The following is a 16,429-nucleotide window of genomic DNA, read 5'->3' on the forward strand; positions in this document are numbered from 1 at the left end:
GATATAAAAAAAATAAAGTCTTTGGGCCGTTGCCACATAAGTTTGTGAAGAATAGTGAGTACAAGCGATATCCTCACATACGATAGTCATTTGAAAAGTCCGTGCAAAAATAAAAACTACTCAATTGTTTGGTGCCAATCTTTTCTATTTTCCGACACAGTCTTTTATATGGTTTATACACATCGTCCAATGCTGTTTTAGGTGTTTGATCCCTTCCGACCCATAGGTTTTGTGTAAGTCAGAAAAATAGCCATTGGTTTCTGCAATAACCTTCTCGTTTGAATAAATCTTTTTCCCGCCAGCCATTTCTTTATATTGTGGAACAACTATTAGTCCGAAGGATCCGAGGGAGCCAAGTCTGGAGAATAGGGGGAATGTGAAACGATTTGGAACCCTATTTCCATTAATATTGCGACCGCAACTGCTGAGACGTGAGCTGGTATATTGTCGTGATGGAAAAGGAAAATCACTCGACTTCCCCGATTCAAACGAATGCCAAACACAAAAACATATACTGATCTGGCTGACCCTTGGTGTGTGTTCCTCCAAGAGATGCTACTAACTAAGTATAACCTCGATAAGCGCTAGTAGTGCCATCTCTCTGACTTTGTACGGACTTTTCAAACGACGGTCGTATGCATTTTGCACTTCTATATATGCAATCCTATACACTCACTTATTTGAAGTCAAGCTTTGATTTGTGTCAATATTCCAAAATCGACAATAATATCATATTATATGTCTATTTCAAGAATTACCTCTGTCACGTAGAGTTCGAAACAGCATTTTCGTGCCCTTCTTTAAAGGGGGTGTGTTGTCTTTTATCACTTGCAAGTCCTGGTCGCTCAAGGCGCGTCGTTTCAAACGAGCTAGAAAGTGGAGAAAGAAAGAGTAAAAATTAGTTTAATTAAAACCGTTATAATTTTTGTATAAGCTGCACAAATTTATTTCAACAATAGATAATAAACTTAAATATTATTATACTTGTAGCCTGATCTGCCATATCCACAATGGTGATCCTGCAATCTACGCTAAACGGTATAAGGTTCCATCGAGGATATTGTGTACAAGGTAATAAACAGATTGCACCTTACGAATATGACGCAAACCTGGTAAATGTTTTATCAACCCCTATATTCATTGTACGTCAAATCTTCGAAAAAAATCCTTATCGTCACATGCCATCTTTTTGTCGGCTTCAAAGCCACTTTGGATAGCGTTACCAAATTTTGTATCACAGTAAAACTTGCTTGACGGTTTAAAGATCCGTTCACTGAGCTTGACTTTTTAAGAATTGCTGGGTTGTTCTTTGTAAAGAAAGTTAATCTCCCTGTCATTTTCCGAACTTATTTAAGGAATATAGGCTGATGCAGCCAAGTATTTCTGTGTGTGACTACCATTCAGCGGACCTTGGGATCGAACCGTACTTACGAGTAAAACCTCAAATGATAGAAGAAATTTCTTCAAAAAGTGGGCGTATCTCGGCGGGTAATGGCTGAAAAAACCTCTCATAAAAAACCGTCTGCCGGGACAGTATAAAACTGTAAGTCAAATAAATTTCCTAATTTCTTGCTCGAAATAGTCAACAGATGAAAACTAAGCCTTATATTTTTGGGACTACAACCGTGGATCCAACGTGCTTTGGATTAAAAAAAAAAAATGCATTGGCTTATGTTACAATTTTTTCGTAAGGGCTTTTGAGGTCGGATTTGAAAATGCAAAATGGTGGAAGAAAAGTTTCGAAACTCGAGGAATTAGCATAAAACTTGTGACATAAAGTTTTTGCTGTAATCAAAATCTTTTATTAAACCGACGGAGTGAAACAGCGCTATAAGAATAAATTACAGATCATTAATCTCATCTGAAGCTGTTAAATAACATGGAAACTTCAAAATGCGATATCTCAGTGAAAAATAAAGATATTTAAGCAAACTCAACGGCATTTAAAAGAGGAAGACTTATACTTTAAAATACAATACTATGTTTACTTTTTTATGAAGAGCAAAATCTGCGTAGCTACATAACCTCAAAAATGGGCAAAAACAGCGTTTTTGGCACTTTTAGGTTAGGATATCTCAATATCCTGACGTGATAGAGCAATTTAAACCCCGGATTCGAATTCTACGCAAAAAATTACTTCGAAAATGACCCTACACTTTCCTAGAACAAAACGTTGTTGACTTGTGTAATTAATTGTAATGATTACCGATTGAATAAATTTTTTTTAAGAATCTGTTTAATGATTTATTAACTTTGTTTCTGCTTTTTATATTAATTATAAGTAGCCGATTATATTAAAAAAAAAGAAAAATAAAGAAATCATGATTCTTAACCGTTGAAAGAAAAAATAGGATATAACCAAAAATAATTAAAAAGAGTAATGGATTATTTTTCCCCAAAAAAAATTTTTTTTTTATTATTTTAAGTTATAAAACATTATTTTTTTAATATTTTATGTTGTATTTTATTAGTTAGAAAGAATTATTTTTACATTTGAACAACCATAACAGATTTATTACAACACAGAAAAAATACGAAAAAGAATGCAATAAGATTTCCATAAAAAATACTTAAATAAAAGAATTTCATAAATTAGCTTTCACTTTTAATAATACCAAATTTGTACCAATGAAATGGCGCCTGGGATCATTTACAATTCCAGCAGAAGCATTTTGGGCAGAACTTTCCGTCAATACTTCCTTACTTTAATTTTCAATTTTCGTCAAATATAAAATCCTCAGCAACGAATTTCCAACTAACATTAAATCTATCTTAAACAAAACTAAACATAAATTCATTCCCTGGCCTTTCGTAAAATATTCAATTAAATTATGCTCATTTAACTCTATGCTGGATGTTTTACTTTGTTTCTTAAGTTAAGTTAAGTCTAAGTAAGTAGTAAGTAAGTTAAGTAGAATAAAAAAAGGTAATATTTTGCATTCCAAATAAAAATTTACTTACGTCTTGGCTCCTGCTCAACCACAGAGTCCAGAAAATCCTGAGGCGTCATATACAATTGCCCTTGGTACTCGACCGATGCGAACTTGATGAAGCGCCGCTCACGTGACGTCAGTTTCTTTAGCAAATTCTCGTCTTCGGCCTGTACGGAAAGAAAGTAAAAATAAAGTTGAGAGAAAAAAGGAGTGTAAATGTAAGTTCTATACAGTGGGTAGGAAGTGAATATTCAGTTATGTATTTACAGACAACCAGCTTTCGAGTTGATTAATGGATTGGCGAAATTTGTAATTCTATACTTTCGAGCTTTGCGCAAACATTTAAGTTGGTATTAAATCAGTTTTTTAAATGTTTACAAAACCACAGATGCAGAAAAACGGCGTTGAATTGATGAATGTGCAAGGAATGGAATAGTGCGATAAATTTTATCTGTTTAAAATAAAATAAAGGATCGCTGAATTCTAAAGAAAGTGTATGAAGATGTTGTAATACATGAAAAATGTGAGCGATTGATATCTGAGCTGCTGATTGTGCACGAAAGTGCGGTTGGGTTGGGCAAAGTAGAGAGAAAAGGTAATTTTAAAATGTTAAATTCTGTAGACAATAATGCAACATTAATGTGGGTATTAAATTTATTGCAAGTAAGTTGAGATAACAGAAAAAAAATAACGAAAAAAAAATAATAAATAAAAATAACAAAAAAAAAATTACATCACAAAAATGATAGTAACAAACAAAAAAAAAAAAATTAAAAATAAAAAGTAAAGTACGCAGTGTATTATAAAAAAGCAACCTAAGAATTAATTTTTTTATATTTTAGTTAAGTGAAAATTGTGTTTCTGGTTTTATTGATGAACTCCTGGGTCACATAATTACAGTTTTCTGCCCACATTTTCAAAGGTTTTAAAAACCAAAAATCCTACCCTACAACACAGCTGACTGTCATATAAGCACTCATATTATCATCATCACTATTCTCATTAAACAAAACATTTTCCTTTTAGTCATGCGAAAATTCTGATAGTTTCCCCTTTCTTATAACTGAGAAATATATCTACTATGGTCTAAAGGCAAGACAACTAATCATTTTTATTCTTACAATGTAATAAGTGCTGACAACTAAACTTATCATTGCCATCATCACAAACTTCTCAGCACTAATAATCATACTTCTCATTTTGGTTATCCGAAAGTAGTCAGCACTGATGGGCCACACTACTGATTTTCGTTAAAAAGTAATCAGCACTGATGACAATGAAGAGTTTTTGTTCCGTTATCATAAAATGTTTTATTTAGAAATATATAAAGTTAATATTTTTTGTATTCATTAGAAAACTCTTACATCTCACTCACGCATTTTTAAATTTTAGCCAGGGATCTACTCATTCGGCTATGGCGACCATACAACAAACACAGCAAAATTTCACACTAGTATTTTTTCAGAACAGGCACGTTATATGCATACAAATGAGTTATATATATATATAATTGGGTGTTTGGCCGAGCTCCTCCTCCCATTTTGTGGTGTGCGTCTTGATGTTGTTCCACAAATGGAGGGAGCCGACTCCGAACGGCAGATATTTTTATGAGGAGCTTTTTCATGGCAGAAATACACTCGGAGGTTTGCCATCACCTGCCGAGGGAACAAATGAGTTGCCTTGCCGTTTAAAGTACAGTAGATATAGTTTTCACTTATATGAAATTGCTATTTGTAAAAGAGAGACAGAATTCACACCGACAAGGGGAAAGGATAATGCCATTCTGATACTGCGCATGTATTAGAGACTAATAAAATAATTGCAAATGTGTTAGAATTTTTGCCGAAAGTACTCAGCACTGTATTGTAGGGCTAGTAATAAATTAAAACAACAATAAGGAAAAATATTCAAATACAGTGAGAGCAACAATTTAAACACAAAAAAATAATTTAATTTTATCTACATGATTTTTCTGCTGTAGGTACACTGACATTTATTTTTAATATATTAGAAAAACTTTAATAACTTATTGTAAGAATTACATTAAAAAGTTTGAAGAAAAAACCTCCTCAAATGTCTGGTTTTATGATGAAAAATAAAATATTTCTCTCCCTCAAAGAAAAAAACATTTTTGTTGGAAGTTTTTGATGCCGACCAAGGCATATTGAATAGGAAGTATCAAGGCGGCCGCGTAGCCGAATGGATTGGTGCGTGACTACCATTCGGGCGTACGTAGGTTCGAGCCTCCGTGCCTGAAGCAGGTCTATTAGGAGGGGTGACCTCCCTCGGCAGGCAATGGGCAATAAATTACTCTAAATTTTCAATCTTTCTTTATAAGTTTCGACATATTAGGGACTAAAAGCAAAAATAAAAGACATTGCTCATGATGTTTTTGCTCTACTGCTACTAACTGTTCAACTGCGTCTGGGTTAAAATTTTTTTTTTGTATTTTTCAAATATATTTTTATATATATTTTATTTATTTAAATATATTTTATATATTTTATTTATCTAAATATATTTTATTTAAATATATTTTATTTATATATTTTTTTGTTCTGCCAAAAACCATAACCAAAATTATTTTCAATCTCCGGCTACGAGGCTATCAATGACTGGTGTCTTCTCTTTTATTATTATTTTATTATTATTATTATTATTATTCCATTTGACAACGTTCTTACGAATTTGTTTTTAGAAAAGTTTGACAAATTATTGTGATTTTTTGTTAAAAAATACAAGTCAACAACATTTTGATGACGCCGTTGGGTATTTTTAGTGGGAATATGTCCAGACACAAAGGTACGCTGATAAACCAGTAACAAACGAAGTGCAAACATAAATTGCAATAATAAAGTGTATTTACTTGCCATCATAATTAGAAAAAGATACAATGCTAGGCCATTTCCACTTAATTGTGAATTTCTCTGATTTTATTTATGCATTTAGCGTCACACATTTTGGAAAGTTAATGAACAGTTGTAAATTCAGATAGGTCCGCGAGAATATGATTCTGACTATAGACTTTTTCGTGCATGACGTAAATATGGCGCGGACGATTGCGATTTAAGAGCGGCTAGTGAGAAGAGACTTCTAGTGAAGAAGCAAAAATAGTTTCATAATAATAAAAATAATCTACAACGGGCTCCTGCCTTTTGGGGAGGAAAAATTAATATCTAATATCTTTGAAATATTATTAAACTCGCTAGGTAATCTTAAGGTTGGAGCGAAGGAAAAGTAGTTCCATAAAACGAAAAATGGAAACGAACGGTTCTGTGAGGGATTTAGAAACCTATCTGCTCAAGAAGATCAGGGATATCAATGCTACCGGAGGCTTTATCAAAGACGGGACAGCTCCTCTATTTCCCAGCGATGCACGACTTATAAATTTGCAACGTGCACTATAAAATGGAAGGGATTCAAGAAAATGAAGAGAGTGCAGAGCAAAACAAATGCATTTTCTTTGCACTCGATTCTTCTAGCAGAACAACTAAAAATTGGGACCAAATAATCGAAACATTTTGAGCGAATTTGTGTATTAAAAAGTGCTTTCCCAGTATAGGGGTCTTTAAAATCCTTTGTACATCTATACAGGGAAGCTAAGCCTCTGTAAGCCTTCGGCACAAACACAAAACATGAACAATCATCAGCACATTACTGGGTTCGGCACTCGAAATGTAACCAATTAAAAATACCATAAACTTAGTTTGGAAAACTACTTTTATTCAATTCAAAGTAAAAAATGTGTGAAAAGAATACAAAATTAAAAATCAATTTACTTTTGTTCGATATGACCACCTTTTGCCTTCACTATGGCCTTGAGACGGTCCAGAAGCGAATCACAAGCTGCCCGAATGTGACTTGCAGGTATTTTGGCCTACTCGCGGACAATGGCTTTTTTCAGCGCCTCGAAACTGATGAATCTTTTAGTTCGGACCTTGCTCTCCGAAATGGCCCAAAGAGAATAATCCACTGGATTCGCGTCTAATGAATTTCAGAGCCATTGTGTGGACGTTATGAAATTCGGAACGTTGTTTTTTAGGTATTATTGGTTAACACGAGCTTAGTGAGACGGTGCCGAGTCCTGTTGAAACGTCCATACTCTGCCACCGAAATGTTTGTCTGCCCACGGCTTCAAAGCAACTTCCAGAATACTTTCCCGATAATATTTCGCATTTATCTTGACGCCAGGCTCGATGAAAACGATTGGAGAGCGCCCATCTGCGGTTACAGCGGCCCAAAGTATTACCTGTGGCGGGTGCTGAGTCTTGGTGGCCAATCGATGACTCAAATTTTCGTATGAGTGCTTGACTTTGAGATCATTTTTCAGTATGCGGCGGATGCTACGGTCAGATATTTTTAGATCCTTCGCCATTTAATTGGCACTTCGTCGCGGATTTCGCTCAAGTTGCTTCTTCACTTTTTCAACCATTTTACGTGACGTTGCAGTCTTTTGATGACCACCTCCATGACGTTTCGCGATGCTACCAGTATCATTGTCACGAGTAATGGTGCGATAAACAAAAACTTTATTTACTTTAAGATGCTCGAGCTCGCGAAGAATCACTGGTTTTGATTTTCCAGCCAAATATAATGCAATCCCACTATTACGTTTGAAATCCATTACAGATTTTCTTTTTTCACGTTTGTAAAAAATACTCTGGACTATCATTTATTCAACTAACAGACAGCTGATGCCCGTGCATCAGCTGTGCGGGCGGTCGGAAGTTGGTTACACTTCGAGTGCTGGGGCCTGTAAACCTAGAAAACAATTCTTGGTGGTTACATAACCTCATTGTAATAGGCGATTGACTTCGTTGAAAGCAATTCGACAAGTCCTATTCTACGATGGGCGTTCTCTCCTAGGCGTAATTTTGGTTGAAGCCATGATTTACTTCAGTTATATTGTTAACTTAACCTCCTGTTAGGGTACAACGGCGATAACTTCTAAGAGCTTTATAGCCAAATATTTACAAATCAGCTGAATGAAATCTTTTTTGTTTGTGTATGATAATTGATTTCTTTTTGCGTGATTTGAGGCTCTCCCTGCCCTCCATTTTCCCACATACAAATGTGTTATTTTATCATTCAAATTTCATTGACATCAATGTCGTTATTATTATTGTTATTGGCTGCAATAAAACAGCAGACTACATTTTCATAAATTTTTATAAGCTGCATAAATTTGGCAGTAACAACCATTAAAAGGCTGAAATGAATTTTACGCTCCTAAATTTTGAATTCAATAGCGCACCTACAGAAATGGAGTAAAATAAAATGCATTCTCAAGTACATACATACAAGTACATACACATTTCAATGAGCAAAACATCCGATAATGACATACAAAATGATATTCTCACACCAGAAAATGTATCATAACAACCCAACTGTGAAGCGTATGATGCACTTGCTAGGGCCACTAATTTTATTGTGAGCGTAATAATGAAAAATAGAAAAAAGTTCTCCTGTCACTGAAAATGATTTGTTGGTGTTTTTTCCAAAATATTCTCATTTCTAGAAACTGATCTAAAAACTTTTGAGTGCGTTTGAATAATTTTTCATAAAATTTTTGAGGCACCTGCAAACCAAGGTTTTGGAAGGCATAAACGGCTTCCTCTGCAGGCGCAAATTGTTGGCTGCGTAGTTTGCGTTTTATGTACGAGAACAAGAAAACACAACTGGATATCAAACAAGGATTTACAGCAGATGATCCATTGGATGTTTTGAGTAGTAGAATACACACTCGTTTGAATAGAAGTGTGTTATAAAAGGATAAATATGCCCCCTAAATGTTTGAGGAATCCTGCTGGAATGTCAGCCCTGGTTGGATATAAATCCGGGATCGTTGCGGTAACGTAGAAAAACGTAGAACTGCTGTGGAAACCAAAGTGTGGGTGGTGGAGAATTACTCATTTTTGACGGTTGTTTGAGGGTTGCTATTTATATTTCTGGCCCAACAATGGAAAAATGAACATCGGTGGTTGAAAACGGGTTTATTTCTCTTCAAAATATTTTCTATAACGATGAATACACTTTTGCATTCATTTGAACCAATTTTCGAAGAATTTTGTCCAGCACATTTCCTGGACGTTTTTTAAATTGTATTGGATGCAACGCCAACACACCACAAGGTGACCATGCAAAATTGTATTGCTGCTCGCCATACTGATGCCCATGAAAGCCTCAATCTTACGGTGTGTGACAAGACGACCTTGCCCAATCATTTCACGTGCAGTATCGATACTTTTTGGCACAACTGATTTTGGAGGACTTTATCAAAATTCGTCGGTGAGTGAAGAGCGGACATGGGGAAAATTCATTGTACCAAATTTTACGGTGCTAAAGGATGGTGCTTGCATGCCATATAAAGCTTTTAGCTCATCAATGTTTCCTTGCCCATGTCGAAAATTGTAAATAAATGGTCGCACAAAAATGTTGAATTACATTTTTTTCTGAGATGAATTTTTAAGGCCACTGTAAACAATACTGATATGACTCACACATCTCCTTCGTTTCTGTCTTATTAATACGTCGAAAATTGCGAAAATAATTTAACGAAAATCTTTACGGTTTATTTTTATTTTTTTGCCGAAATGATTTTTTATGGCCACTGCAAACAACACTAATATGGCTCACACTTCAACAAGTCCTGAGTGCGTTTGAGGTAAAATATGTTAAGCTTTCGAATGTTAACGTCAACAATACACCCGACAACAGTACAAGTGCCTAAGTTCAGAAATATAAATAGCAGTCCTCCTTATGCCAAAATAAAGGTAGGCCCAGGAAACATGCTGTTTCGACAGGATGGGTTCAGAGGGAGAGGGGTGTTAGATGAGTGGGTTTTAAAGGGCATGTGAAAAGGTGGTTAGTGTCGTGCGGGGTGCCCACACATGCCGGACATATGTTTGGTATGTCGGGGTCAATTCTGGATAAGTAGGAGTTTAACCTGCTACAATATCATTCTCATGACAGCCGGTTCTACGTTACCGGAATTACTCGGGTTTTACCCGACCAAGGGCTGCCGCCCCAGTAAACTAGCCCTGTCTAGTGAACAGTTTGCATGCCTTCTTCATGGATGTCTCATTCATCACCAGTCACGATCTTATACATAGATGTGTTTTGAAGCTACTCAAGACATCTTTTTAATACATAATGAATAGGTCCATTATAATATCATTTATATATTTTTACGGGCATCTTCAGATTCTGTTAGATCCATCGCGAATAATTCTTTGTTCACTACTAAAATATTACCCCCTGTTCACTACTAATAGCGCAGGTTGCTTCAACCTTTCACTATGCCACTCAACGATCGCGAACTATAAATTTTTGGCACAGCATAAATGTTTTCTGACATAATAAATGATTTTGGGCTCTTCTCATCAAATTCGCCATTCGCTTATTAGCAAGGACATCTGCCATTAAATTCATTCAATTTCATTTACCAAAGGTTGAAGTAATAAGGTACTCTTGCCTGGATAACCCATATCGAGAATCGTAATAAATCATCGCACGAAAATGCCAGCTAGCGTCTGGCAACTTTTAAGCCCACAATATACAATAAATAGTAATGCTCTTATTATATCATCTGACCTGAAATAGTACAACTTATTTAGAAGTCGTCGCGCCCGCGCCTGCCACCCAAGCGTTTACCACAAACTACAGACACACAAACAAAACACACACAATGGATGAATACATGGCTTTGGGCTGGTTACATATCTCAACCGCAGTACACTTGCCTGGTGACATGTCTGCTGGGTCATGAAGGTCTCGTGGGAGTCAAAAGGGTGCCTCTTCACATTTATTGATGTAAAAAATTTAAATGTTTCTATTGAGAAAGAAGAAGAAAATGCTAAAATAGCATTTCATTCATTACCACTTCAAGCGCAGTTGTGATGATGCTTTGGCCCACCTACTTGCGGTTGCTAGTGCTGATAATTCTTTATAATCGTCTGGAATAATCCTTTACACGACATTCAACAGCAATTCACATTCCTACACACATACACAACTCCATACCCATACTCATTTAAAAACAGAAATCAATTTATGCTATGATTTTGGTTGTTTTGTAGGTGGCAATTGACAGTGGCAGCCACAACAATCAATTCACGTAACGAGTATGCATCATCGTCGGTGGCAACAGCGGAAAAAACGGTAGAAAGACGGTGTGTCTTGGCCAAAACAGGATTTGTTAAGACGCATTGATGCATTGTGCGAAGGACAGCCAAACAATTTCGACTCCACCTTTGTCTTCAATTGTAAATCATTCAAAATTTAATTGCATTCAAATTTGAGTAGAATGCCATACAATAAATAGATAAACACATGTGTACAAATGTATGTATGTATGCACCCGTACATTGTTGCAAGTATACAAATTTGTTTGAAGATTTGTTGTTATATTAGGGAGGGATATCGTTGCAATGGCTGTTGCAGATCATATATTGTATATGTATGTATGCATGTTACGCTATTGTTAACACTGTGTGGGTGCTTTGTGTAATTGTTATTATTATTAATATTTTTTCTTTTTTTTATTGGTTGGTTATGGAATTCTGTTATGACTGATCTTGGCGGGAGTGCTATTGTTTGTCTGTCTCTCAGCCGGCAACTTTGACATTGGGTTGTCGTGGATTAAGCGCCGTCATAATTTACACACTGGGTGGCATACATACGAATTCAAAAATGATTCAATATGTTTTGCATTGTTGCAGGTCGGAACGAATTCGTTAAGTTCTGGTGATTACAATGGGATTTGTGTAGACAATTTGTAAACTTGACTTTGTCGATTGTTTTCTAAAGCGATTTCACGGCTAAACGGATATAAATTTATTAGTGAACTTGATCTTTAAGGGATAATTGATTCATCGAAAAATGACAGTAAATAAATCTGTTCATTTCGTAGTCATAACATTTTTTATTCCATAGCAAGGCGCATTCATACAAAGCGATATCAGTGGAGCAGCCAATTTGTTGTTGTTGTTGTAGTAGTTGGCAAAACCAAGAAAAGTGCAGTGAAGTCATCGGCCGTGTTGTTGTTGTTGTAGCAGTTTACTAAGTCATCGGTCGTCGTCGCCTATATCATGTAACGATAGGTCCAGAAAACAGACTGCTTCAACAGGGTGGGGCCAAAGGGAAAAACGTGCCAGATTAGTGGATTTAATCGGGCATATGAATATTTGGTTAGTGTCATATGGAGTACCTTAAGATGTCGGACTTATATTGACTATATTTGGGTCAATTCTAGATAAGTCGAAGTTTAACCTGTGAAAATATTCCGATCGTAATTGTGCCAATGTAACGCGGGTCTCACGAGCCAGCTGAAGGCGGTTGGACTCCGATAACGGCTTTCGGGGCGCGAGAATTCATGAAGGTGGTAAGCGATTCTCGGTGAATGCTGTTTTTAAGTCCTGTGGGCTCCAGTGATTGTTGTATGCAAGTCTCGATCTCGTAAAAATTACATTAAAACTTTCAAATTTTTAACCAGAATTTGTAGATTTTTTCTTTGGCTATGTAGTTATATAGCCCATTTAATGTAAAATTCGAGCTTATAGACATTTTTAGATTTAGGACATTATACAGCGAATAAAGATCCACCAGCTTCGTTGGCTGGGTTATGTCCGAATGGATACAACCGCTCTGGCTCTGCAAGTATTCGATGCAGTACCAGCTGTGGTAGCAGCGGAAGACCTTCTCTTGCGCCAATCAAGAAGATGAAGAAGACTTTTAGATTTCATTGTATATAATTTGGTATTTTTTATTAAATTATAAAGTTTGCGTATTATAATAGCCGGAATGGCTTTGTGCGTGACTACCTCTCGGTAAGTCTTTGGTTCGATTTCCATTGTGGGCATAAAAAAACAAACGATAGAAAGGGGTTTTTTATATCCGTAACCCCCAGGTAGGCAATGGCAAACTTCCGAGCGTATTTCTGTCATGAAAAAATTACTTATAAAAAGGCATATCTGCCGTTCGGAGGCGGCATAAAACCGTAGGCCCCTACATTCGTAAAACAACAACAAGACGCACAGAGCTCGGCCATATATTCAATAATGTGAGTAAGCGCGTAAATAAATAAGTTTTTTTCATTTTATTTAATACTTTTAAAAGTAATTTCTTTGATTGAGCGATTTTTCTATAAAACGGAGTGCTGATTAAAGAATTTACTGGTTTACTCAAATACAAATTTGGGGGTTTTCAACATTCCATTAAGTGGGGATTATTGTACTTAATTATTTAGTTTAGTTAGTTTTGCAAACATTTTTGTCGTCGTAGATAATCCAAGCGACTGTATCGTTATGCCCCTGTATAAAAATGCTATCATTATTATTCAATATATGCTTTAATCTACAAGCTTGTTGTTGGAATTGTGACATGACAAAAATCTTTACTTAAAAATGACTCATAACCAAAATACCCAAAATATTGCCAATACAATCATAGCAGAAAAGTTTGCGCTCAGGGCTTTCCGTTAACTTTTTTCGCCCCTATCATTCTTGTTGTCAATACATATCTACATATATTTAAGCATGCATACATATATTTATGGCAAAATAAGCCACAATGTGATTAGAAAAGAGCAATAACCCCAACTTGTTGCCGAAGCTTGTTGTTTCATGGCGGGGCTTTTGTCTTAATCACGATCAGATCAAAACAAAAAACAGCTGGCACTGTGCGAAGAAGAAGCACACAATGCAAAAGTGAATATTTTGCCAAAAATAGAAGTTAATGACACACCTTCGCGTCTGAGCGTCTTTTAACCAAATCGGCATCATCGACTTTCCCCCAAAATTTGTCTTATATTTCACTAAGTGTTAGTTTCCGTTTTAGTTCAGATGATAAGCACTAACGTCGTTGTGGAAATGTATTTTACAATATTTTTGCACATTGGCTCACCTTTCGCATGCGAATAGAAGCTCCCACTCGTTCCGATTTCATATAATTGGCACATATTAACGCAGTCACACCGCCTCCCACAAACACTAAATATTTTGAATAACTTTTTGGCACATTTTTTGCGCTTTGAAATTTATGGAAATTTCTTTGTAAAGGTCGCAAACTTTGGTTTAAATTTAATGCCCGAATAGCAAATTTACCAAACGCAGCCATTCTTCAAAAGACGAACAAATTACTAAAGAAGTAAAAGCGAAGAAGAATGTGAATAAGTTGACAGTATAGGTATTGCCAGCATGGACTTCCAAGTGATGAGGTAGGAATTTGTAGAGAATGGTGTGGAGAGATCAAGTGGTTATAAAATGAAATTGGAGTACCGAAATGCTTGGTACAATAAAGCAAAGCAAAAAAATTAGATAAGAATAAATTAAACTAAATGAAAGGAAAGGTAGCAAAATAAAATGAAATTGGGTTAAAGTAAGTAGAAGTAAAAAAGCAATAGCATTAAAGAAAATAAAAAAAATTGGAATAATATAAAATAAAACTTAAACAAATTAAATGAAACTGAATAAAAATAAATAAAAACAGTTTATTAAAAATAAAATAAAATTTTATAAAACTGAGTAAAACAAAAATAAATTAAAGTATAGTAAGTAAAATAGAGTAAAATAAAGTAAAATAAAATTAAATTAAAAAAGCAAAAGGAACTATATATATAACTAATTAATAAAAAAATGAATAAAAAATATTAATAAAAAATAAGTAATGTGAAGCAAAATAAAGGAAAACTGTGAAAAAAAATTAGTTTAAATTAAATGAAAGTATGTAATTAAAAAAGTAAATGAAAAAAAAATGAAAAAAAATGAATAAAACAAAATAAAGTTACATTAAAGTATAGTAAGTAAAATATAATAAAATGAAGTAAAAGTATAAAGAAATATTGAAATAAAAAATAAATAATTTGAAATAAAATAAAATATCATAAAACTGAATAAAATCAAAAATGAAATGAAATGAATTGAAAGTAATTAAAAAAAGAAAATGAAAAAAAATAAAACTAAAAAAATGAAAACAAAATAAAATAAAATAAAATTATAGTAACTAAAATATAATAAAATAAAGTAAAATAAAATTAAAGTAAAAAAGCAAAATTAACTCAAAACTAAGTAATACTAAAATAAAAAATAAATAATTTGAAGTTAAATAAAATAAAACTGAAAAAATAAAAATAAAAAATGTAATTAAATTAAGTGAAAGTAATTCAGAAGTGTAAATGAAAAATAAAATAAAACTGAATAAAATTAAATTTTTGTAAGTAAAATAGATTAAAAATTAAAATTAAATTCAACCAAATTGAAACGAAAAAAATATAAAGAAGACCAAAATAGTAAAAAATAAAATCGAATAAAAAAAAGTTTGAAATAAAATGAATTAAAATGTATAATAATCATAATAATAATAAATTTTAAAATGTTTAATGAAGTCAACTCCTTGCAAAGGTTACTAACATCATATTTGGGAAAAATTCGGATCCGAGACACAAATATTACCCGGAGAGCAAAAGTTACACGTATAAATGAATGTGTGTACATATGTACCTAAATCTATAAATTCACTCCTATGTCTGATTGGAAGCGCACCAAAACGAAGGACTTGAACAACACCGAACGTGCGAAACGCAATCAGAACTTCCTCATCATGAACACCAAATAAAAGTGAAAATATGTAGATAAAATAGAATTTATGTGGTAGGTAACAAACGAGTTGGAGTTGTCTGATTTCTGTTGGCCCGCCATGCAAACTAATGCAATGCCAATATTTACATAACTATTCGATTGCCAAGAGAAGAAAAAACATGTGGATATGTATAAGAGATATACATATATATGCATATATATTCTTATGTATGTGTGTATGTTCACATGTATGTATGCTGTGGCTAATATGGGACCGACATGAAGATGGCTTCAGGTTGAAATGCATAAATATTGCGAAAAATTGTGTTATTGGCGAGTGATCGTTGGCAGCATAGATGCTAATGAAAAAAGGGCCAATGTGCTAGAAACGGGCCATAAAGGGCAATAGAAAACCAAAAGAAATTCATGCATGAACGTATGTGTATGTATGTATCAGCAAATTGAATGAATATAAAAGTGATCACTGATTGTAATCATTGGCAAAATTGTTGATTTGCTGTGCAAAAATAGCAAACAAAAGTCAGAAGGGCAACCAGAACATAATTTCGAAAATTTATAGTACAAATCAATAGCGTCTTGCATGCACATATCACATTATGGTGCATCAGTCTCCATACAAAAAAATATATAAAAAATAAATAAATAAAAAATAAAAAAAATCAGTACAAACGGAATTGTAGCCTGTCGAGGGGCGACCACTATTAGAAAAATAATTTTCTTAACCCTCGAGAACACGCGCCTCGTAAGATAGCACGGATTCTCGCGCATGAGCATTTTGCTCACTTCATGTAAGAATGTAACTTTTTAATGGATTACGATTTTTAAACATTTCATTTTTAACATAGTTATAATACCAAGTCATTTTTTTGCAATTATGTGTTTATTTAAGAAATTCAC

The 16,429-nt window shown here is 34.2% G+C and overlaps 1 protein-coding gene across 6 annotated transcripts in view; it reads right to left on the reverse strand.

Annotated features, from left to right (window-relative positions):
* LOC128867783 (calcium uptake protein 3, mitochondrial) overlaps positions 1 to 14,087 on the reverse strand; it is a 38,229-nt gene extending 24,142 nt beyond the window's left edge. For 3 of the 6 annotated variants that reach the window (XM_054109295.1, XM_054109311.1, XM_054109279.1), the window contains exons 1-3: positions 13,839 to 14,086; positions 2,962 to 3,100; positions 759 to 869 (exon numbers count right to left, since the gene is read on the reverse strand). In XM_054109295.1, coding sequence (XP_053965270.1) covers positions 759 to 869; positions 2,962 to 3,100; positions 13,839 to 14,051 — 463 coding nt within the window. In that variant the 5' untranslated portion in view covers positions 14,052 to 14,086. Of the gene's footprint in view, positions 1 to 758; positions 870 to 2,961; positions 3,101 to 13,838 lie in introns of all 6 variants that reach the window. The other 3 variants (XM_054109304.1, XM_054109289.1, XM_054109319.1) reach the window with 2 other exon arrangements.
* Positions 14,088 to 16,429: the final 2,342 nt, after the last annotated feature.

The sequence above is a fragment of the Anastrepha ludens genome, chromosome 2 (assembly GCF_028408465.1).
Source record: "Anastrepha ludens isolate Willacy chromosome 2, idAnaLude1.1, whole genome shotgun sequence".
Lineage (NCBI taxonomy): Eukaryota > Metazoa > Arthropoda > Insecta > Diptera > Tephritidae > Anastrepha > Anastrepha ludens.